Genomic DNA, 24651 nt, shown 5'->3' on the forward strand with positions numbered 1-24651 from the left:
ATGAAGACTGAGAGCCATTGGAGCCTGAAAATGAGAGGAGGTCTGCATTTATAGATCATGGAATACTTATCACAGCTCATGCCTAGAAAGCAGCCTTTGTGTCCTGATTTACTGCAGCCAAAATTGTGTTTAATAAAGTCTACTGTTATAAGCTTGTTGGGTGAAACACAAATCATACTCAAGAGGTTTTTTTTTACAGCTGTCTTACTTGTAATGAAGCTTTAATATCTGCTTGTCAAAACCTATTAATATGGAAATTATGTTTTGCCTTCAGAATGTACTGGAGAACATGATAAGGGTTTTATTATTGAGCTGAAGCACACCTGACACACTCCATTAAGGCAACATTTTGTTTTTGTAACAATTGCATTTCATCGGTTTGTGTAGGCCTACATGAATACACTGGCTACCTGTCGCAAATCTGGTTCCATACACAAAAACATTAATTCAGGCATATTCAGCTAAACATTTTATTTGATAAGAAGGACACAATAGGAACATACAGCACCTCAAACATAACACATTAGACCCCCTCATGTACAGAGTCCGGATGGAGCTGTGCGGTTCTTATAATTTTCACCCCAGTGGAAACCCGCACTAGTCAATTTATTTATAGAATTGAGCCAGATTCCAACATGAGTTAAACCCAGAAGGCTGTCTGACACAACATTCATTAGAAACAGTTTTAACCTCTGACAACATGTTCATTCTGAGCGGGTGGACCCAGCACGGGGCTAAAAGCGACCTCATTCCCCCCGCCTGGGGCCATAAAGTCTTTTCATCACAAAGCTCATCTCATTAGCTGCTAGGCAAGGGGCTTTAATAGCATCGATAACCTAAGACAGCCAATGCACAACTTCATCGATAATAGAAGTTTTAAAGCATATCTGCATAATAATAATAACAATAATAATAATAATAATAATAATAATAATAATAATATGTGCTGTCATGCAGCACCAGTTGGTTTATCCCAAATTGTTTTGTATCGACTCCTGTTTGCAAAATTTGTTAACTAAGCCTGATTCTTATTATTTATTTACATATGTGTAATTTTTATAGGGCCTACTGAACCTGTGCTGGCTCTCATTAGTGTGAAAGCAAAACGTACAGTTTCTTCCAGCTTTCAGCATAATTACGTAACTTCAGAAGTCGATATGCTGTTTCTAAATTACTTTATATAATTACTTTGTGTTATGCCATTTTGCGTAAAAACGGCTCGTGATTAAGCGCGACGGATTGAAGCCCAGTTAAATACAACTGATTTTGACCATATAAAGCTTTCAAATCGCATCTCCCAGAAGGAAGACAGCTTGATTTTTATTACATGAAGCCGGTGCGGGTTACGCAGACAATCATGGTCTTACAGCTAGTAATAAGAGGCAATCGGGTTAACGGCACGTCAGTCAGCCGTCACCTCTGGTTCTTTATTATCGTAATGTGTCGCACTGGGTTTGCTTTTGGCTTTAGGACCCCGGGGAATCGCTGGGGGGGGGGACAATTTCCAAACTGCGCGATGGAAAAAAAAAAACGCACTCGATCTGGGAGAGAATCCGACCTGAGAGAGCGCAGTCACCTGCTGGTGAAGGACAGTAAAGCAGGGAGCAGGGACGTTCTCCCACTGCCATAATAATCAGCCGCTTCTCTCCTTCAGCTCAACATTTTCTTTATGTCAAGGGGACACTCCCCCCCCCCCACTTTCACTTGAAAGACGCAATAAATTACATTGAGATGAACGGAATGAATGGACGCAGAGTTAATTGCTTTATCTTGGACTCACTGTAATTTGAATGTTCCGACAAGACAGCGGTATTGTCTGGGGGGCGAGATGGTTTGGTCTTCACTTTTCATACTGGACACATTTCTAAGATCTGCCGCATAAAGGTGTTCAGAGGGACTGTGTTTCTGAGGATGCAGCGATCTGCCAGCTCATCGCCGGAGACAGCGGGCTTCTGCGTTTTATGGGATTCCTCTAGTTTTTAATCAGGTTGGCGTGCTGTCTCCTTCGCCGAGAGATCACCCCCCTGTCCCTTACCGAGTTCTCTGACTGGATCGCTATTTGTTATAATCGTTTTATTTTTGAACCAGTGGAGGCGTGATCTGTGGGAATGAGACTGGAAAAAGAATCGGAAGACAAGCGGACCGGGCTGAGGTTAGGTCTGGAACTACAAGTCTAGGTTTCTCAACTTGATACACTTTAAATCAAGTTCCTACATGGAGCGCTCAAGTTCACTGGGTATCGAGGCACTGAAGGTAAGTAACGATCGGACTTATATTTTTTGTTATCATTTTTAAAACGATTCACTAGCTTTTGTCGCCCCGTATCTGTAAATAATGGTTCCCGATTGCTACTTGTTACCGAACACCATAATGAAGAATAACAGATTCCATTGGCGAGCCTTTGCGATGTTTAATAATGTGGATATCGAAATCATCTGGGACCTTTTGATTGCTATTACTTCCGAATATTTTAACAATTACAGGGGGTTTGTGGAATTTATAGCGTCCTTTTCCAAGTTAATTGCAACATTGTTTAATAGCACTGAAGGCGAGTGTGACGAAGGCGCAGATATTTTGAGGCTGAGACCGATCGCCACGGTTTTATTATTAAGTTTATTTTCCAGCCGGCGTCTCTTAATTTTCCGTCATTCAAGAATGATGTGCAAATACGGTTGAGATGAATGGTAAATAAACACCAATATGCAATTGTCCCAGTCCATTGTCTATGATAATTAGCCGGAATTGCTTTGCTGTAAATCAGGCAATGAAAATATTGGGCTTTGCTTTTGCTATTCTGTGCATGTAGACAGATCGGCGCTTCGCCGGGTTGTTCACTGGCTTGTAAAGATCCGACAGTCCTTTGATTGCGCTACGAAACACACATTGCATGCAGAATGTACGAAACAACAGAGGTTTACGGTCGAATAATCGTTGTATTTCTTCAACTTTGTATTAGTGTTTTGGGTGTTTTTTTTCCAGACCTGACTTCGTAAATCATGCATATAACGACGTCTTAATTTGTGTATAGTGGGTTTCTGCTGCAGTCGAAGAAGGCAGGAAATGATAATTTTTTATGTAAGAGAAACCCACATAATTTCTTGTCACATTTGTCACGTGTCTCTCTCTTTTCCCTGAAGTTGTTTGTAAAGAAGGGGCATCGGATTTAAACCCACAGCACGCCGTCCTTTTCCAATACATTTTGTTTTGCATGTTGCGAGTAATCAGCAGTGCAAAGTTGTATTTTTAATTGCCGCCGGACCGTAAAGCATTAATGAAACGTGTGACGGTATTTTAGGACTGAATTCAGTGCCTGAATTTGGATATTTCGCCGCTTCAGCGATTCGGGTTTTATTATGTATTAATTTGTGGTCACGTGGTAATTAATCGCTTATGAAGTTTAATGATTTTGATTTATGTTTTCGTCGTTTCGATCCCCCGGCTCCTCCTTAAATGGACCGAGTTACGGATTCTATGCGTTTACAGCATTTCAAACAGTGGACCGTCGTTGTGGAAGTTGAAAGTGTTTGGAAATCACTGCATGGACAACAGGTTTATACTATGTGTAAATCCAGAAATACTAAATGTTTATGTTAATAAATTAGTTTTATTGGTCGTTCTAGTCTTCATCACTGCCTGTTTGTACATTACATGCATATGGGAAGAATGCTTCTTAAATGTTCTTAAATTTGATGCTCGTAAACTTAACAGGATAAGGATCTTTCTTTGTGCCTAAGAGGTAGGTTGAAATCTGATGACCAGCAGAGTATTCATCATGATTGGACCCTTGAAGAAAGCCCTTAACCCCAGTTATTGCAGGGATGCTGGCTGACCCCACTCTATGTTCCTAACGTATGTTGGACATAACTTTGTCATAAATAAATACATGTAAATGGATTTCCTATACATAAGGCCAAATTGCAAGTAACTAAGAGAAACTGGAATAAAAACTTGTATATTTCCCATTAGAAACTGAGGATGACATAAATGATCTTAGCTCCCCGTAGGTATGAACAGCTGTTTCTGTTTAAACAGTCATATTAGATGCTTGTCTCTTTGATTTATTGGGCTATCAAATTATCTCATCTATCTTTGTTAAATAAACCCATAATTGACATTGTGAGGTATGTTAGTTATGAAATACATCAGTAGGGCTTTTTTGTTTCCCCGCCCTTTGCGAGTCACATTCACTGCTTTTCATTGTTCTAGTGAGCTTTGATTGTGAGCGTTTATGCCGAAGCTGTCAGCGACTCTGTAAAAATCAGAGCTGTCAGTGAAGATCGGCTCCCCCCCCCCCAAATCCACCCCCCAAACATCTTATTATGCCAAGAGAATGGAACTGATGAGTCATGAGTGGCAGTAGGAACATAGTGCTTAAAGACACGAACTTTCAACCTGATGCTTGCTACAGTAGATGAAGTCTATAAAGGTGTCCTGCTCTAGTACCCTTGATAAAAGTACTTCACTAGTAAAACATGCATTCTCCCCCCATCCATCTACAGATCTGTAAGTTGCTTTGGACAAAAGTGTCAGATGTGAAACTAAATATAGTTAGGCTTATATAATGAGAACAAAGGATTCCCCATCTAAATTCCCCCCAGTCAATTCCTGGAAGGTTCTTTTCATCGACTTTAAAGTTTCAGTCTATGCTCTGTCCCGGGCTCCCCTCATTATGTTGCCTTCATTTGCGTCAGTTTTTGCACGTGTTGAATTTATAATCAATGGAGTTAAAAAACAGGCTTGCAATGCAATGCATTGTTTTGACCTTTTGTGGATTTGAGCTTAATCTATCAGGTTTATTTTCAAAGTGGTGATGAGCAATTGCGTGGGTGTGGTGGGGTTTGGGAAGGCCATAGACATCCATCCTGGTCTCTGCTTTATGTCTCTGTTTCATTTCACCCTTAATTAACTCACCCAGCCCCTAGGGCACATAGATTAGCATGCCCCAACACTACGCTGATTAATACATGTTTGCGGTAGGACTCTCCTGTACAGCATTTCTCCAGATCGCCCGGGGCGTATCTCTAAAATGAGGAAATGGCAGCGTTGTACTTGTTCTGGGAGACTTAACCTTTCTGCAAAGCTTTGTTTAACTTCCCTTGCAATTCCCATGCCCGACATGAAATCTCTGCCCAGTGGTCTATGAAGGGAATGAAATGAGCATTTGCAGCGCGCAGAGCCCTGAAGACCTCGGACTCCGTCCTGATAACCATCCAAATGACTGTCAGCTAGGGATTCTTTGGAGTCACTCAATGACGAGTGTTTTAGACTCTGTTGTTTTCTGCTACGCCGTCATCTGAGTGGTGCCAGACCTAAATCTGACTACATTTGCCTGAATAATACAGAATAATGCTTATTTGGCATGACTTGCACTGCTTAGGTGTGCATGCGGTGTTTTTCTAGGTAACTCTGGCTGATGTGATCTTTGATTTGCCTGCCATTAGATCAATTTTCGTGCCGTATTTCTGCTAAAAGCTTTACTAGCACTGCCTGCAATGTTAACACTGTCAGTGGGAATTATTCCGCATCTTGCTTTTTTTCTTCACGTCATTCGTTGCTTTTCCAGCTCCATATCAAGCGACTTACATCCCAGTGACACTAATTGTGATGCATCCTCAGAGATGTCTAGCGAGAGGGCCGTGTCCCAAGCTGCCGCCGTGTGGAAAAAGTCACCGCTCTCGCCTTGATGTTCAGCCATTCCCGGGATTTTGTTCATGCTGACAAGTTAATCCCAGTCAAATATGGCGATGAAGTGGCGTGGGGGGGGGCGACTCTCTCGCACAGGGCCTGGTTGGCGATGCCGTAAAGCGAGACGCAATAGTCTGAACCCACGTGCGGCGTGCGCGGGGCAGGATGATGTGACGAGGAGTGATAGACAGGAGAGTGAGTGGAGTGAAGCGTACTCCCATTGACAGTAACTGCTGGTTAAGCTGGCATCCCCCCCCCCACCAATCCGGACCTTAAGACATTTCACACAACAGTCGTGGGACTCTTCCTGACAGCTCAAGTACACAGCCGTCACCAGCAATGAATGAAGTCAAGTTTGGATCCTGTCTCTCATCCTTGTTGCCCTATGTCATTTTCATAGATCTGGGCTATTCAAATCATGGTCCTCAAGGTCTGAGAACTGCAGATTTTCCAGCCTACCGGCAAGTTAGGTGTGAAGCCCCTGGCCAGTCAGAATCAGTAATTATTAAACTAACTACTAATTATAAAGCTACCTGGGAGAACTGAAAACAAGGCCCAGATTTGTAATTGAGGTCCACATTTGAAGATCCCTGACATAAAATTAAAAAATGGAGATTATTTCAACTGCAAACAAGTTCAGTGCAAATAAAAAAAATGGCAGTTTAGGCAAGGAAGAGGGGGGCGTATTAACCTTGGGGGGGAGGCAAAAAAAACATCAAAAACAGAGGCTGGTAGTTTCCCGCACTGCACAAACACGCACACAGGCATCCTCATTATGCTGTGCACTCTGAAAATATACTTACACAAAGCCACGCTGTTACTGTAGTGCAAGAACAGGGAGGGACAGGGAAGAGCACACCAGAGACCATGGTGTCCATCACAACGGGCTCCTCTAATGATGGGCAATGCGGCATCCTGGTGATGGATGGCTGTGTAGGTCCAGCTCTGAGGTGGCAGAGCATTCTGGGAGGGTGCAGAAGTGGAACTTTCAGAAAATTCACCACTTACGGGCTACAGTGAGCAACATCCGTATGAATTAAAATGTGCATACATCCTCCGTCTTCAGCATTTATGAGTTCCTCTTAGTTTACTACAGTAGATGTTTGTCAGGACAAAATGCATTGATTGCATTCTCTATATTCTTTAAGTGTTGGTGTGTACTGTACTTTGTTTCATATGTGTGGTAGGATTCTGATATCGCCTTTACTTGGTTACTGTATCTTGACTTCAGTGTTAACGACAGAATGTAAAAGTACAATTTAAATATGAACGTGCTAATGTAACCTACTTTACATTTTTTTTGTTTGACTTAAGCCAATCGTATTTCACTTGATGTTTTACAACCTCTTCCAAACAACACTTTTATATCGTATAATTCCCAGTCACCCATACAATAATCCAGGTTCAATGGTCAGTGGAATAATACAAATTGTAAACAAATAGTGCAACGTCCCAGTGGATTTGAAACATTCAAATAAGCATAAGAATAGTGTATAAGTATTTCAGAAGGTTACATAGGTACCGTCTGACAGAGAAATGCTGTAATAGTGCTGAGGTTGTTGCATTGCTCCTGGGGTGTTTGCAACACCGCTGTTTGTGCTATTTATAACCGTGGTAGGTTTTCAGATTATATAATTTGGCAGCAGGTGGCATGGTGATTAAGGATGCAGAACTGTTTCCCGAAGGTTGTTTGCTCAAGTACTAAGGGAAAGACTGTAGTGGTAGCCTTGAGTGTAAAGGGCGTAGATAACGCTGCCCCCCCGAGTTTATGAGAGCGGTGGGCTGTTTATAACTCGAGTTGGGTCGCGGGAGGCAGGATTTCACGCATCTTACGTTCTGTCAGGTGTGGTGCGGTGTTCAGTCAGTCATCTTTCAGCAAGGGAGTCCATGGCCCCAGGAGCTGAGGTGACTGGCTAACTATTCACACTGTGGAAGGGGCCCGGCCTTATATATACTGTGTGGGCTTTTTTTTTTTTAATGATCAACTTATCATTCAGACACGGAAGGCATGCTCAGCAAGTACATGACCTCTTGGGGTGTGTTTGTCGTTCACAAACCTGCAGAAAATATGCAGCATCTGGAGAAAAAACCTTGCCAGGTTTTTTTTTTTTCCTATCTTGGGATGGAGAACCACTCCCGGTTCAGGCCTTAGTCCAAAGTAGGTTCCTGGCCTTCATTTTTAGGAATCTAGTACAATGTTAGGCCTATATGTTGACATGTAAGATGATGGTGATGATGGTGCGTTGGCCAGGTCTGATTGTTGTGCCCTGGAAGTGTTTTGAGGTCCAGATGGTTTGTGTCTCTGCACCACATTGACACCTGAACAGAGATCTTCCTCGTCAAGCTACCTCCTGAACTGTCCTGTAAACTCCACACACATCTAGTAAGTGTTACGTGTCCCTCTGTGTCGGTGTACAGTATGTAATAGAGGCCACTGGGAGATTAGGAGGCACTAAATTCCACGTGTTTACAGCCTGGTACTTCCTGGAGATTCACAATGCTGTGCTCCTTTGGCATTTCATAGTATACTTCTACAATGAGGGGAAAAAGGCAGGAAAAGTAAAAAAAAATAAAAAATAAAAAAAATCCTAGTTATAAAGGCAGTTTTAATAGAGAGCCATAAATAGAGAAATAAACTTTAGGACATTTTGAGACCTAGTTTTTGATGAGGTTTTTAAAATATGCTGGTTAATGCACGGCTCTATAAATTGCACAAGACCGAGATATAGATATGCATTTATTATTGTAATTGGTTTACGGATAAAAATGATGTGCTTTTACTGATTACTTAGTTGGAAAGCGGTATTAAATTAAGCTTTTTTTTTCTTTTAATTTTCTCGAAGGACTTGAAACAGACACATTTCTGTAAGGGCATTAGTATGCAGAGCCTCACTTAGATATGTCTATCACTTAGCAACATCCAACTTTGCCAGTCGTTGGATTAAATAGATCCAGTAGGACATGCGTTGCTTGTTCATTCTTACAAAAAAAAAAACGATGATATAGCTTGTTCAGTGGTTGTGATAGATGGCTAAATCTTATGATTAATGTGTGATGCTGAAAACTTTGTCTTTATTTGTATGGTGCAGGTATCGTCCTTACACTCTACGTCTAGGCTCTACATAACACAATCGTCGCTAATAGTGTGGATGGCTGGCGGCGTGTGTGTGTGTGTGTGTGCGTGTGTGTGTGCGTGTGTGTGCGCGTGTGTGTGCGTGTGTGTGTGCGTGTGTGTGTGTGCGTGTGTGTGTGTGTGTGTGTGTGCGTGTGTGTGTGTGTGTGGGGGTCCGGTTTCAGTAAAAGCACTGAGACGTCAAAAGAAGGATACGGTCTTGGCTTAAAACGCTTTGACTACTCACTAACGATTACTCACGAGAGTATTGATGCGCACTGTGTGTGATGCATTTGGATCGGACTTTGAAGGCACTTTTGGTGTGAGCTAATTTATTATCAAGCACAAAGTTTCATGTTTTAGTATAATAAGGCACTTTCCATAACATGTGCCACTGACCTTCAGATGCTGCTCTTTTTATCCATTTAAAAAACGTAACTGTAACATGTGCCGGGAAACATCAGGGTAAATCTGATATTGAAGAAACTTTGGTGTTAACTTTAAATTAGCAGAGAATTCAAAGATTTGCCCGAGGCCGTCTTCTGCGTTCCAGTGCCATGGTGTCAGTCCCACAAGATGGCTTCTAGCATGCTCGGTGATGTCATTCACTTTATTGCTGTTCCGGGCTGTAAAGCACACCTGTCCTTTCTTCACCTCCCTTCTTCTGTGACTCTCGCTCCCCTGGCCTGTGTTCTGGATCAAAAGATCCTTCAAGTTTGCCTTTTACCATCAGTGAGGCATGCAGAGCTCGGAGCGGTGCTGGTTTTAGTGCAGCAGCGGTGATGTCACCACACTCACGGCCTCCCTGATTGGTGTTTGGGCAGGAGTGACAGCTGTACTGCTGCTGTTAGTCCCGCCCATCTTTGCTGGATTCCAGAAGGGAAGATTCAACCTTGGAGACACATCTACCAACAGCTGGTAGCACAGACAATGAAGATGGGTATCTTTATCCAGAATGTAATAGAAGAAAACCATATTGATCGCCTTTGTAAAACGGTGATGTTTTTTATGTATCCAGCAACAAAGAGCTGTCACTGAAAGATCTCGTGACATATCAGTTGTATGTAGCTGGTGACCAACGTGGTGTCAAGTCCCACGTAATGGATTCAGATGCTGTAAAGCTCTCTTAACTGTAAAAAGTGACAGCTTTTTCTGGGTACCGATCAAAGTGCATTAGATTGCTCAACTGATAGTATAGCACATTACACACAGCATTAAAGCATGAACAACAAGATCCTGCGCTTGCAGACCTGTCAGTCGCCCCACGTGATGTCTTTGCTGCACTTTGATCAGAGTATTTTCACGAGCCGCTTTACCTTTGGAATGCTACAAATATCAGCTATTCACTCCTCAATTTCTCATCAATAAGTCACCCTCTGATGAAAAGGAAAAATAGATTATTATGTCCTTAAGATAATTTTCTTTATGAATTTCAATCAAAATTGCAGATTTTGGGATGTTGCAGATGCTTGTCAAGCCAGCCCTTTCTTATCTATCAATAACCCAAACAGGGTTTGAACAAAGGCTTGATTTTCTTGCTTGATTTCTCTTTTAGAATAATTGTCAATGAGTTCTGTTGTTTTTTTTCCCCCCACACTCGACCGAAGAAGCAGTTTTGCATTATTGACGTTGCATTACAGATTATTTAGATAATTGTCTCTGAAAAACTGAACATGACCAACAGTATGTCACTACTAAGAAGTTTTTGTTCAGCATCTGTTATTAAGGATGAAGGTCATGACACTTATAGAAGGTTTTAGACTGATGATTAGTAACCTTACTGCTTATTACTGCTTATAATCCCATGGGCAGCTCAAGAGGTAACATTGCGAAATGTTTTGGTAGTTAATCCCAAGACATTTTTTTCCCCAAATCTGCATGTGTGTCTGATCTTTTTAGTAAGAAACTAATAGAACTGCTGCATTTTCATAAAGTGCTGGCATGGTGTCCCCTCAGTGTTACGCTAAAACATAGGTGGTCCTTGTCCTTACGCTAATTGCAGCTGAAAGGGCTGATTCAGTGGAAGACCTGCTTGCATGTGCTGATTTGTCCACTGGAGGAAATGGAAGACTTCTCCAGCTGCACTCTGCACAAGTTTTTTTTTTTATTTTTTTTTTTTAAAGATGAGGTTAAAAATAGATTCTAGTGGGTTGGAGCTTTCAAAGAAGCAAAAGCCAGGACTTTGGGGGATTTGGGGGTTCATTTGCATATAGTGTCATAGGCAATATTTCCTCTAGAGTTTTATTAGCCGAGCGCTTATGTGTGTAAATATATACGTCGAATCCTTTTGGGATCCGTTAAAGTCAACAGTTAATGTGGGCATGATGGAAATGGGTTATAAAGAGCCGAAGTGGCTTTTAAACGTAAAATGTGCAACACACGCAATGCATAGTAGAGTATCACTTTTAAGCGCTGTACAGCTTCACCTCCTCACAGTCATCATTTTGTGTGTGTGTTTGGGTGCGTGCCTATCGCAGTCAGCATATGCTGTGTTTTTATTCCATTTAATAAAAAAGGGGGGTAATTTGTTACTCTTCAGTGTTTTCGCAAACATTAAGACCTAACCGAGCTGCAAAAGCCAGCTGACTGGAGTTACCCTAATTGGGTGCTTGCAGAAGGGAATATGCACCTCTTCCCTTGCCCGGATAATTGCACAAACAAACCACGGTGCTAAATCCGTGAGAGTTTGGAAATGTCAGCTCTTCCTTGGTTATGCTGTCTAATGACCAAGGGCTCAGCTGCTCTGTATAGAGATGCTGACCTGTCATGGGCGGCGTGGATCCCTACTGGCATGTTTTACTAGCTGTCTGTCTGTTCTGGGTGCAGTTGTAGCCGGATTCTCGGCCAGGCTCTTTTGCTGCCACCGCAGGTTACGTTGTTTATTTTGGGCATCTGTGTCGCGCAACCGGTGAAGCTCCTGCCTGTCCGTATTGTGAAGGAACCAAAACCGCCGCAATGCCAGGAGGTGAAAGTTCCCCTGGACCCTCTTTGCAGCTCTGGACTGGGAGATAATCACTGGTGCTGCCTTACCAGTAATCTGCGGCGGAGCTGTTAGCGGTGACAGCTTCCCGCTAGCCGTCAGGGAGGACCATCCCTCAACGCTGACCCCGCGGATCATTCCGGAGGACAGCGGGGCTTTCGTCAACTTAACGCCACAACAGCCAGGATCGCTCTTCTGCCAGCTTAACATCCCGCCAAGCTCCGGAGTCGCAGACGGGCGGCATGGGGTGTCTCCGTGTGCTTAATGTTCTTCCGTTTTGGGCCCGCTGCACTCTTCTCGTGCGAAATCAAAGCACGCCTTGCCAGTAACGTGTACGCCTGCCTCACTACCGTGCACCCACACGCAGGCGTTCCAGAAAATTAAATCGACGTGGAATATCGTTGCTGAGCAGCACCAGGAATGCAGGCGGCCGCTGCTGAGGCAGGAAGCAGAATACAGTGTTGCGTAAACCTGGGTTGAACTTTTTAAATACCGCGGTGGGATAATGATGTGCTTGGACATCCAGAGCCTCGGGAATATGAGCAGGTGAGTGGTGGCTTGTCCTGCCTGTCCCAGCGAGGTCCATTGGCCAGGCAGAGGGGCGGGCAGAATTCTAGGCCGGACGGAATCATCTGTAACCGGCGGGGTGTCTCCGCTGAGCTGTGGTGAATCCTCTTTTGCTAAAATTGGATTTCATTTGATCATTACTGCTGCATCTTCATTAACTTAATTCATTGCCTACCTCTGACCAGTTTTTCTCTCCTTATTTGTATCGCTTTTTAATAGGTTTATTAAACAATCCTCATGTCAGATATTTTTATGCTGCTCTTTGCCAGTATGTTAGGAAATGGAAAATTATTCCTTGACCAGTCATAAGAAGGTTCTTGTTTAATCAAAGGCCATAAACATAACTGTAAATGCCTAAACTTCCTCTTGATCAGTATTTTTTGGTATGGTTTTGACAGGTGCACGGTATAGTATACTGAATTATTGACATGCTTGGGTTCTAGTTGGCCAATACACTCTTACTTTTGCTTTTTGTACCAGAAGGAGACTCTTAGTTGATACAGCTAAAGAGCTAAATAGCAGTGTTTATAATGTAACCGTGAAGTAAAGAGGGTATCGATCAGATTTTCCACACCATGTTTGAGAATCTTAATACATGTTCCTGTGATCTACTATATGTGGTGGTTTGTAGTTCAAAGTAAACAGTGGGTCGCAAAAACAATGACAAACAGACTAGTGTAGAATGCCAATTTCCTGACTGCTTGGCAATTGAAAAAAAACATTATAAACGTATCAATAAGATTGTTGTCATTGTACTATCAGTGTATTTTACTACGCTGTTAGCAATAACATGGAAGCCGTCTGGATTCAGCTTAATCTGTGTTAATGACTCCAGTCTTATTAATGCTTTATGTGATTTGCAGCAAAGCAAATTCTCTGATTCCCGTACTGAAGTGCTTGTTTTCTTTATGAACAGATTTGGAGGGTTCAGAAATCTGTGTGTTCGATAAGGGAAATTGTGTTGCTGGCATAGTACCGCTAATTAACAAATTGCTTCTTTTATGATATCACCAAAGGCAGAGCATAGAGTGAGAGCAGCAGTGCTACCAGCACAGGGCCCTGTGTGATTCCTGAATGGAGTATTTTGAAACCATCCTACAGGTAGATTGATCAATTAGCATCATGATTATACATTTTCTGTGAGGATTAATTCCAGGTGACATAAGAATTAGAAACCTACAGTAAAGATTTAGAAAATAGTGTTTCGTAGTAATATTGGTAACACTTTACTTCAGAGCACAAATAATATACAGTCAGTGATAAAAAAAAGTCCAGAAGTAATGGTCCGATTTGGATGTAATTTGGTACAGACCAGTGTTGGGTATGTAAATGATTCAATTTGCAAAGAGCTGGCACCTCTGGTCACCAGACACAGACGATGCCTCGTAGACGCATTAGACAGCATTACCAGCACTTGACAGAGTTTGATCGGGGTCGCATTGTGGGTTTGCATGAGGCCGGGTGGTCGTATTGTGCAATTGACCGGCATGTCGGGCATGCAGATGTCACAGTCGCCCGATGTTGAAACCAATGGGCATGTGAGGGCACCCACATATCGTGAAGGTTCCAGTTGCCTAAGACAGACCACACCAAGGGAGGATCATCGTATTGTGTGCCAAGCGTTACAGAACCCCATGACATCTGCGCCTGCCATCTGGACACAGGTACTGGACTCTCTACAACACCTCGTCTCATCCTGCACTGTGTCTCGACGATTGGCATCAGCCGGACTACGGGTTCACCATCCCATGCGTAGGCTGCCGTTAACACCAGCGCAGAGACGGCAGCGTTTGGTGCTGTAACCGGGAGGCATGGACTGATGACGAGTGTCATCCTACCATGTTCAGTGATGAATCTCAGTTCTGCATTAACACAGATGACATTGTGTGTGCATGTGGCGGCGTGAGGGATGGGGACCAATCCTGCCAATGTTGTGGAGAGACACACCGGTGTTACTCCTGGCATCATGTTGTGGGGAGCCATAGGGTATGACATCATGGTGTGGGGAGCCATAGGGTATGACATCATGGTGTGGGGAGCCATAGGGTATGACATCATGGTGTGGGGAACCATAGGGTATGACATCATGGTGTGGGGAGCCATAGGGTATGACATCATGTTGTGGGGAGCCATAGGGTATGACATCATGGTGTTGGGAGCCATAGGGTATGACATCATGTTGTGGGGAGCCATAGGGTATGACATCATGTTGTGGGGAGCCATAGGGTATGACATCATGTTGTGGGGAGCCATAGGGTATGACATCATGTTGTGGGGAGCCATAGGGTATGACATCATGGTGTGGGGAGCCATAGGGTATGACTTCAGGTCATCTCTGGTAGTGATTCTGGGGAGCCTGACAGCACAGCGTTAAGTCAGTGACATCCTGCGTCCGCATATCTTACCCCTTCTGAGACGGCACCCTGGTACAGTCTTTCAACAAGACAACGCCCGTCCACACATGGCACTGGTGTCTATGGACTGCCTGCGTCATGTTGAGGTCCTCACCTGGCCAGCCAGGTCCCATGTGTGGGATCAGCTCAGACCCAGTGCCAATCTGCGGGATCTCGAGGGCCAGTTACAACAGCTATGGGCCGACTTGCCGCAGGAGAAGATACAACGGCTGTACAACTCCCTCCCGCACCATATCACTGCATGTATCCAGGCCTGGTGGGGGAGGGTGTTGCCACACCCTACTGACATGGGACCAGCAGTGTGCCCATACTGCCAACTCTGTTGTTCGTCTGATCTGATATTATAATCATTGCGATACAGTCACATGACCTTTCACCACACACAGATTCATGTTATTTCCACCACTCCATCTGGATGCTTCAATTTTTTTGTTTTTTTTGTCACGAAGTACTACTTATGTATTAATAAACCACAGTCTTAGTCTTGGTTGCATATTGATCACATGTCAATTCAGTATTAATGAATGACATCAGTTACTATATTGTTACTATATCTCTTAATTCTATAAACCTTTGTGAACTACTGAAGGAACAGTCATGAATTTAACACAAGTTAAATACTGATTTCATGTTTGTTCATAAATAATGAATCATGGTTCATCTTTTATCTCAAGTAGCAAATACAGTGGTACCTCGGTTCTCGAACTTATTCCGTTCCGGACTCCGGATCAAATCCTAAAAAGTTCGAGTTCTGATCAAATTTTTCGATTATGAAATAATGGAAAACCAATTAATTGGTTTCTGGCCCCCCAAAATTACACCTAAATATGTTTTTTTTTTTTTTTTTTTTTTTTTTTTAACATTTAAACTCAAAATGAACAGGATAAAACAAGAAGAGCATTTTTTTCTTAATGGCTTCCAAAATGATAAAGATCTTATCCCAACATTACCCCTGTCCTGCCCCGATCGTCCGCGCCTTCCGTGTGCCACGCCCCCTCGTTAACCTCGTGTGGGATCCCCATGTGATCAGCTGTTTCTGGTTGTTGTCATTAGTCCTCTGTATTAAGTCCGCGTTTCAGTTTGTTTCCCCAGTCCGGTCATTGGAATTGCATTGTAGTATGACTCATTTCCTGGCGCGTACAATTTATATTAGGTCAGCGTTCACGATTCGACTTCTGATATTCAGATCGAGTTCTAGGTCAAATTGAGTACTAGAACCGAGGTACCACTGTATATTAGTTCATGCTTTTGTTCCTGATTTGCAGTTCAGTAGTAACTGAGTTTTTACTAAGTATTTGTGCCCCGTCAAGTTAAGTGTTACCCTAACATTACAATGCCTTGTTCTTTCTGAGATAAACGCCAGGTGCTAGACAAGCGATTACTGATGGTGGATAGGTGATGAATTAATAACGATTTCTAAATAATGTAATTCACTGTGTGCTTGATTGTAGCTCTGGCCAATGTATGTGTTCTGTGTACGGTTCTCAAACCTGCACTTATCAGGCTTTAACCTTGTAGGCCGATGCTGCAAGACAAGGGTGGAACCTGATATGTTTCTTGGCTCCCGCAGTCTGTCAGAGAGCACTCACCAGTTCCATAAAAAAATAAACACTCTCCCTTATCTGAAAATCATTCATCCATTTTCCATAAACATGTTTGTAATGCCGGATTGCGATGAGCCCAGAGCCCATTTGAGGAAGCGCAAGGCGGGGTACATCCAGAATGCGATGCTAGTCCATTGTACATGGATGATGAGCATTCTGAATGATGTGGCGGTTGTAAGTATATACATCTAGTGCTGGGGAAAATGTCGTCCCCTTTTGGCGCTGTGGATCGGTGTGTGTGTGTGCTTGCATGCTTTTCAGTCAAAGTCTGTCAAACTGCCGTAAGCCTTGTCTGTCCAGCATGGGGTTGTGAGGGATGGTGTAGCCTCTCTGGAGAATATCTAGATCTAGGTAAATATGCCCTTCTGTGATGACAGTTACAGTCAGTCAGGCGGTGGTTCACTGCCATGCTGGAGCATATGGTGAAAGGGAGTCTGCATCAGAGTATCTATGTCTCTCTGTCAAAGGGAACCAAGGTTACTAATGAACTGTGATTGATCTGAACGAGTAATTTCAACACTCTACAAAGTGTCTAATGTTTGATGTCATTTAACAAATGATGATTTAATTAATAAAGTGGCTAAGATACTTCAGGCCTTGACTGCTTTTAGTTTTAATCTGTTCTCCAGTAATCCTTGACCTGGACGATGTAAATTCTACCCATTTACAGTATAGGCCTGGATGCACATTGAAGCGGATTAGCTGGAGTACATTGCTGAAGCAGCGTGCCCTGACCTTTTGAAAACCTGCATCCGTTTTTAGTTCCTAACCATGCTATCAAGACCTGGATGTACCCAGCATTGTTACTGAACCCCCCAGTGGGGGGGTGGCACAGTGGTGCAGTAGTTAGCACTGTAGCCTCACACCTCTGGGACCAGGGTTGAAGTCCCCACCATGGCTCCATGTGTGTGGAGTTTGCATGTTCTCCCTGTGTCATTGTGTCATTCTCCCTGTGCCCACCTCCCCCCCCCCCTAAAAAAAACAAAAAAAAAACAATGCTGAGGTTAATTGTTGTCACCAAATTGCCCATAGGTATATTTCTGTGAGTGTGCCCTGCAATGGGTTGGCAACCCATCCTGGGTTGTTCCCTGCCTTACACCCATAGGTTCTGGACCCCCCCACAACCCTGAATCGGAAAGAAAAATGGACCCCATCCATCAATCACAGAAAATGGTTGGATGGATGATCCCCTGGGAGGATTTGTTAAAGTTAAAGCTAAGGCCCTAATGGGATTTGAACTCACAACCACTGGCTTCCAAGCCCAGTGCTTTAGCCCACAAGCTGCTTAGCCATGATCTATGTGAAGCTTGAACTAACATTGCAACTTCAAAATATATGTCAAGGTGAACTGACATTAAGGAATTACTCACATCTCACAAAAGTCAGAGGCAAAACTGCTCTTCTCTACAGGATCGACTTAATGTGCTTGTTCTCCATGTACGGCTCATCCACAAAAATCCTTGTACATACCACGTCCTATCACTGTGCTTAAAAATCAACTGCATTCAAGTACAGAACACAACAATATTGGCATCTTTTGTTGTATCGTGCTTGCATCCAGTCAGCCACCTCCAGCCTCCCCTGAATACTCCATATACCCGAAACTCATCAACCTGATCAACTGACGCAGAGTAAAAACAACCACTTTCATTGCACTCCTAGTGCCCCACGGTACTCCTGGTGTGGTCCACAATTCGGCTTTCTGTGTATGACTCTTGCTTGCTTTTTTTTTCCATCTAGTGTTTTGGATTTGCTTATCTATATTCCCTGTATCGACTCCTGGCTGTGTTTGGACTGCGGATTTTGAGCATGGTTTGAATTCGTTAGCCTTTGTTCGCTTCTACCTGGTGTTCGACCCTCTGTCTGCCCTTCGATTATGAGGCTGGAAATAAACCTGAAGATCCTGCACTTGGATTTGCTCCCAGTCCAGTCATTACATATAACTGGTACATTACCATCCCCCCCCCCTCATTTTAGGGTCAACAGTTTTGAAACTACTTTGCCCTTAAAATGGCCGATTGACGGCCACCTTTTTCAATATTTTGCTAAATAAGAAGTATTATAAATTATCAAAGGAAATTATACAAGTGGCATGCAATGGCAGCTAAGGCAAAAAAAACTAACAAAAAAAGTGGAACCAATAAAAAAAATGAACTATCCAATATAAAAAGGCAAACTGAAGGTATAGAGGAGTTTTTAAATATATTCTGCATGCCTGAGACATGTGCCTGTTTTAGCTATAATCTCAGAGGTGTCCATTGTAAACACTCCATCTTCATCTTTGTCCCTGTGCCAGTTCTGCTTTGGTGTTTTCCCTCTCTGAGCAGAAGGACCATCTCTCACGTCCTGCCACTCTTAACCTTTCCCGTTAACGGGCCTTTTAAAGTGCATTTCGCACTGGAAACAGACGAAACCTCGCCTTCTGAGCATCAGTGCAGCCATAATCCCCATATTGTGTGTTGATTGAATGCCCCCCTTTTCTTTTTCCGGAGCCAGTTATTGAAACTGAGCACCCTGCCATCGAGGTCCAGTTGGCGCCACCCCAGACCCTCGTTCGCCTTCCATCACGTCGCTCAGTTGCCCCTTTTTTGCAGAGCAAAGTGATAGTTTAAGGAATTGTTTAATTGAGCAGGCGTGCGGTATTGCATTAGTAATTACCTCCAAAATGCTCACGGGTCTGAATCTCCTTTTGCTGGCGTGTTTCCATTGCCAAATTGAGTTTAAATTCCTGCCATGCTCTGCCGTCCAGAAATGTATAAAGATGGGTTCTCTCGCAACAAACCTGTCAGAATTCTCCCTGGAGTGTCCTATTGATATTCTTCGGTCCAGTGGGAGATCTAAAGGAATCAGCAAGGCTTTAGAGGACTATAAAAATGTTTTGTTGTAAAGTACATTCTTTGTGTAATGAATAGCCAAATCTGATGACACAAGGAGAATAAGATCTAAGTAGTGGTAAGTGTGTGTTTGTGTCTACTTCCTACTGTATAAACCAAGCGATAACAACTGCTGTCGTCTTTCAACAGTGAGCCTGTTTGTAGGTTTATCAGTTGATGGTGCTGGTAGGGATGATGGAGGAGACAGTGCAGATTAGAACGGAGACTGGAGGTCGTGATGGAGACAGGAAAGAAAGGAATGGCAGAATAGGAAGCACAGGCTGCGATGGTAACAGATGGGCGAGACCCTGATTATTGTTGCAGTCTCATAACCCGGGCATGACTAAAATATTGCCGCTAACAACATAAGCAGTATTTTCTGGGTGGTGGAATCCAAAACAGATTTCAAAAATTAATGGCACAGTTGGGAAAGCGAGGGAACCTGGTGTGTCAGCATTGTGAAGCATGTGACTTTCTTTTTTTTCCCTGTAGCTCAGAGCTGTGAGATCACAGCAGTGGCTCTTCTGGCATTCTTATAATGCAGGTGTTTTATTGTCCTTGTGGCATCCAATAAAAAAAATATATTTTCTATCCAGTGCCCTGTGATATTCGGCATGCCTAGAGACTTGTTGATAATATCAACAGCTAATACCATGGCATGGTCTCTGTAAATTGTTTGGGTCTTATAGGTCACTGGGAATTAGGTATGTTTATTTGATTTTTTTTTTAACTGAGTTCTTCTTTCAGTGCTACTTCTGTGGCGTTTTATTCTATTGATTTACGCAAATGCTTGTTTTGCAGCATTTCCATGTATGTATATTCTAAATCACTGTGGGATTCCCTTATGAGATGCAAAGTTATTCATAGAATTTTCCATGCTTCCAGTGTTACCTGCAACTGTAGATTAACAGTAAGGAACCTGTGCTTTGCCATACTAATGACTGTTGACTTGTTCCCTAATACATACCCTCAGAACTGTCCCGGGATCAGTGCAGCTCTTTGTAGAAATGGGCGTGGGCAGTCGTCCATCCTTGACTGGTGTTTATTTACATTTATATTTATCTAGCAGACACTTTTGTCCAAAACAATGATAATGCTGATAATTCTCTCCTGAGCGTACAGCTGTCAAGGAGCCAAGAAAAGTGCAGCTAGGTTGAGATTCCAGTGAATGACCAGTGAATGGTGCAGGATGGCACTGGAGCCAAAGCCATACAAAACCTTACAAAACATTGCAAGAACCTTACAGAATGTGACTCAAATCAAAGGCACTATGAGGACTGCAGGTTCTTACAAGGCAAGTGCAAAAATACTTAAGCATCTAATATTGACAAGAATCCAAAACCAAGGAATAGCAGATGAAGACGGAGCAGGTCTGTGGTTGGATAAGCTAGTCAAAGTGCTGTTCTTGAGGGACTCATTTGGATGAGTAGCTCTTTTAATCGTCAGAGAGCCACACATAAGAAACATCTAGAATTAGGCTTATTTTTGGAGGAATCTCCAGACAGTGTTTTCAAGCTGATGAAGCAGGGCGAGATGGGAAAGGGCTCGTGATGAGCAATTTGATGGTGATGGGTGCTATTCCATTAAAAACTCTGAAAGGCCTTGCCGAGGACCAATGAAAAGCTGGTAGCCCTGTCAGCGAAGGGCTGTGGTAGCCTAGTCACAAGAAGACAGTTGTCGGGACTAGGAGTTGAACTGCATATTCTGACAAATAAGGCCAGATCTTCCTGATGTTATACAGAGAAAATCTATACGACCAGTAGGTGGTTGGAAAAGGATAGCTGGTCTTCTATTGTTGTTATTCCTGGCAGATCTTAATGGAGAACATGCCGATGATCCAAGCAATAGAGCGATGTCAGGGTGGATGGCAGGGCTGGCAGAGAAGACATGGAGCTTGGTCTTTCAGAGGTTCAGCTGCAGGTTTATGCCAGATTGCATGCGCCACGCTTATGAAAGAGGGGATTAGTCCTGATACATCATCTCTGATCTCACACCAGCCACTCTGAGCTTCCCCTCTCACCACCCTTTCTGCTACCTCTCTGGGCTTCTGCACAATGCCCTCTGTGATCCCACACTCTCCCTCTCTCTCGGCTCATTGTCCCCACTGTACCCAGACCCAACTTCTGGAACACAGGGGTCCTTATTTGATTCTTCTCTCTTTGCGTGTGGTTTCATTTTCTGTAAGACAAATGGGTCGTATGTAAATAATTTGGGAAAGTGTGGGGGGGGGGGGGGAGAGAAAGTGTGGTTATTACAGTCCTGAAATGCATTTTTCTCAATTTAATTTCCTGCATATCGGCAGCGAGAGAATTTAATTTAAACGTTCACTGGCCTGGATTTATGAGTTCGGCTGTGTCCCTGACAAAAATGTGAGAACTTCATCTGTAACATGGGTGTTTCAGGTTTTTCTCTGGGTCAGATTTAGAGCCACTCTGCATTTAAGAAGCATCATAAAGCGCAGAATACATATCATTATGTCATTGTATAGTATTACAAGTTAATCATGTTATGACTGAAAAAAAATTACAATTGAAATGTGCAGCAACATGATATTCTGAATATATATTTAATTGCATTTTATATTTTTCGTTATGATTCTGTCATTGCTTGGAAGTACATGATGTTATAGAAAAGTCATAAAGCATGAAATCTCACAAAAATAGTAAAAAAAACCAAAAAAAAAACGATTCCCCTGAAATATGTTGAATCTTACTTTATATTTTGATTCTGTCTTGTTGGAACCAAACATGACTGAAGAACAATAATCACAAATAACCCCATTTCTGTAGTAAAACCTAGTGTAATTACTGCAAAATTGCGGTAATTATGAAACTGCGCATGGGATGTAAAACATGTGAAGGCACTTTAAGCATGACTTCAGAAGATGACAAAAGGTAATTAGGGATTTAAATGTATGTCACCTTTTCATTGGATTCTAAATTAATTGCTATTATTGGTATTAAGTGACATTTTAAAGCTGGTTGCAAACCAGCTACAATTATTAATTTGCATTTAGAGAAAATGAATATAATTGGTTGCAGTACATGTTTTTTTGGATTGGTCTATAATAGGAAGGAAAAGAGTCATTATTATGTTAATGTTAAAAGCAGGATACTTATGTTTATCATTTGGATTTCACAAAAACAGGAGTGATGGAAAATTACTATTGTACCAAACCTGTTTTGTCACATTAATTCTATACAGTTAAACTTCTACTGTACAATAATGCTAATTTCGCATTTTTTTTTCTTTCTTTCAAGTCTTCTATTATGAAGAGCTTCTGTCAGGGAGGATGAGTGAGATTTATCTCGGTTTTGGCCAAAAAATAATTGCGAGGGCGTCAGTCTCTCTTGCACAGGGAATATGGGGGTCTCAGGGTCACTATACTGTGAAACTGTGGCATAATACCTCAGTAAGATGAACAGTAGTAACACCACAGTAAAGTTGTTACAGGTTGCATGGGGAATGGGTGTATTTGCTAAGGGGGGAAAAGCCATGAAATTTACATTGTCAGAGCTGCATTGGAGAATTTCAAATGATAGATCTCAAACAGCCCATCAGTGCTTCCAAGAAGCTGAAACTGAAGCAGTATGCAGAGCAACTGTCCTATCAGTGCTAAGTGTTGTAATGTATCTATATGTAAAACATGATGGTCTCTTCATGTGGAGGACAGTCCTTTTTAGGACAATGGCCATGATGGCTTAATGGAGTGCATTACACAATACAGCATGCAGACAGAAGGCTGTATAATTAATGCACGCTTGCCATTTACATCCAGTTCACTTCATGCTGGAGACCGAAGACTCTATGTGGCACAGCATGCAACACACACTTGGCCTATACACTCAATGTCTTCAGAGGGTTCGGCTCTAGTATCTCTTTGGCTTCCTTCTGTCATTATTGGTGCATGACCTTGGTTTGCTGGAAGCACAAGTAATACGTCAATGAGGGATTCTTTTATCATGGCAGTACACAGTAGACATCTGTCTTTTTTCCCTAGGGAGGTCTGGGACCACTTTAAGGCAATGACTTAATCACCGACGTTCTTCTCTGGACTTAAAACGATGGTGCGATTTCTTGAAAGGAGCGCGTTGGGGAGGAACTGAATTCCAGATACGGCAGATGATGAAATACAGTGACAGCTCTCTAGCAGACAGCCAACATCAGAATAATTTGTGGAACCTTAGACCAATTTATTAAGTAAAGAGGAGCTTTTTAAATGTAGATACATTCCCAGGAAACAATTTCTGCCGTAACCCAATGTAACGGTTTTAACCAACAGTCGATCTAAACCTGTTTCAATCATTTCTGATTTTAAACATTAAAAACACCATTTAGGCAGGAATTTAGGTTAGCAAACTGTCTTCGGGGTGCTAAAGAATTTCTTGTTTGCACATTTTGGACGCTCTACTGCATGAAATGCTTGACTGTACAGTTGAAAGACCAACTTAAGCTATGAAACTCTGTGGCATGTGGTCACTTTGCAGTTTGACCATCCCTCTGATGATGCCCCTCAGATGGCGGTTTATTTGGGGGGGGGAGTCCCCAGTGATAAAGCACTCTCAAGGCTGGTGTGACATGTCCTGAAGCCCCGAGTGCAATCTTGCTTCGCCTTCCTGCACAAGAAACCATGCTCTAGTGGGCTGGAGGAAATTGAATAAGACCTCGTCCAGCGCGCTGAGGGGTGGGAGTCCGTGCCAGGACGGCTGTAAGGGGGAGGGTCCATTTGTCTGCCCTCCCTGCATAAAAGTGCTTGTAAGGAATCTGGTGATGGGTGCAGTGGAGTAGAGCGAGAGGCTTCCCTCTGCTGTTTTCATGTGGAGACTCTGGCGATTCAGGGTGGACGCAGCAAACCGCTACGGGCTTCAGTCACCATCCCTCTGGCCCCTTCTGGTGTGACACTCATAAATTATTCATCAGGAAGTACAGGAAACGGACGTGAAATATACAAGGCAAATAGAGGACAAATTGAAAAACGCGTGTGTATATATGTACATATTATTTATAATTCATATCTAAAATAAATCCTTCTAATAAAATACCTTGCTGACCTTGAATACTGACAAATGTGGAAAAAAGTCAAAATGGATACTCTTCTGAGATATCCCTTTTTAAATAAAAACTACAAAATACTAATGTTAAATGAAATAGTCATTAGTATTTTACGCATCGGAAAACCTGACACTGCATTTGCAGTAGATGAACCCAAATGCATATTTTATTGAACTGATTTTCAGTGGATAAAGACAAAAATCAGAATCTGCTAGTAATTTAAGTCTCATGCTAGTGCAGAAAACCATAAGCGCTTTGCTAAAACAGGGACCCTGATGTATTTGTCTGCCGCATACATTAAGAAAATACTCTTCTATGCTTGGGCTTTCTATAAAATAACCTTGTGTGACATGTTACCAAGCAA

The 24651-nt window shown here is 42.7% G+C and overlaps 1 protein-coding gene across 2 annotated transcripts in view; it reads left to right on the plus strand.

Moving 5' to 3' along the window:
- Positions 1-1571: 1571 nt before the first annotated feature.
- The window catches only part of LOC111845333 (zeta-sarcoglycan-like), a 121272-nt gene continuing 98192 nt past the window's right edge, over positions 1572-24651 (plus strand). The window contains exons 1-2 of one of the 2 annotated variants that reach the window (XM_072697579.1): positions 1572-1987; positions 2089-2253. In XM_072697579.1, the coding sequence (XP_072553680.1) occupies positions 2215-2253 (39 nt within the window). In that variant the 5' untranslated portion in view covers positions 1572-1987; positions 2089-2214. Of the gene's footprint in view, positions 2254-24651 lie in introns of both variants that reach the window. The other variant, XM_023814672.2, reaches the window with a different exon arrangement.

The sequence above is a fragment of the Paramormyrops kingsleyae genome, chromosome 12 (assembly GCF_048594095.1).
Source record: "Paramormyrops kingsleyae isolate MSU_618 chromosome 12, PKINGS_0.4, whole genome shotgun sequence".
Classification (NCBI taxonomy): Eukaryota; Metazoa; Chordata; class Actinopteri; order Osteoglossiformes; family Mormyridae; genus Paramormyrops; species Paramormyrops kingsleyae.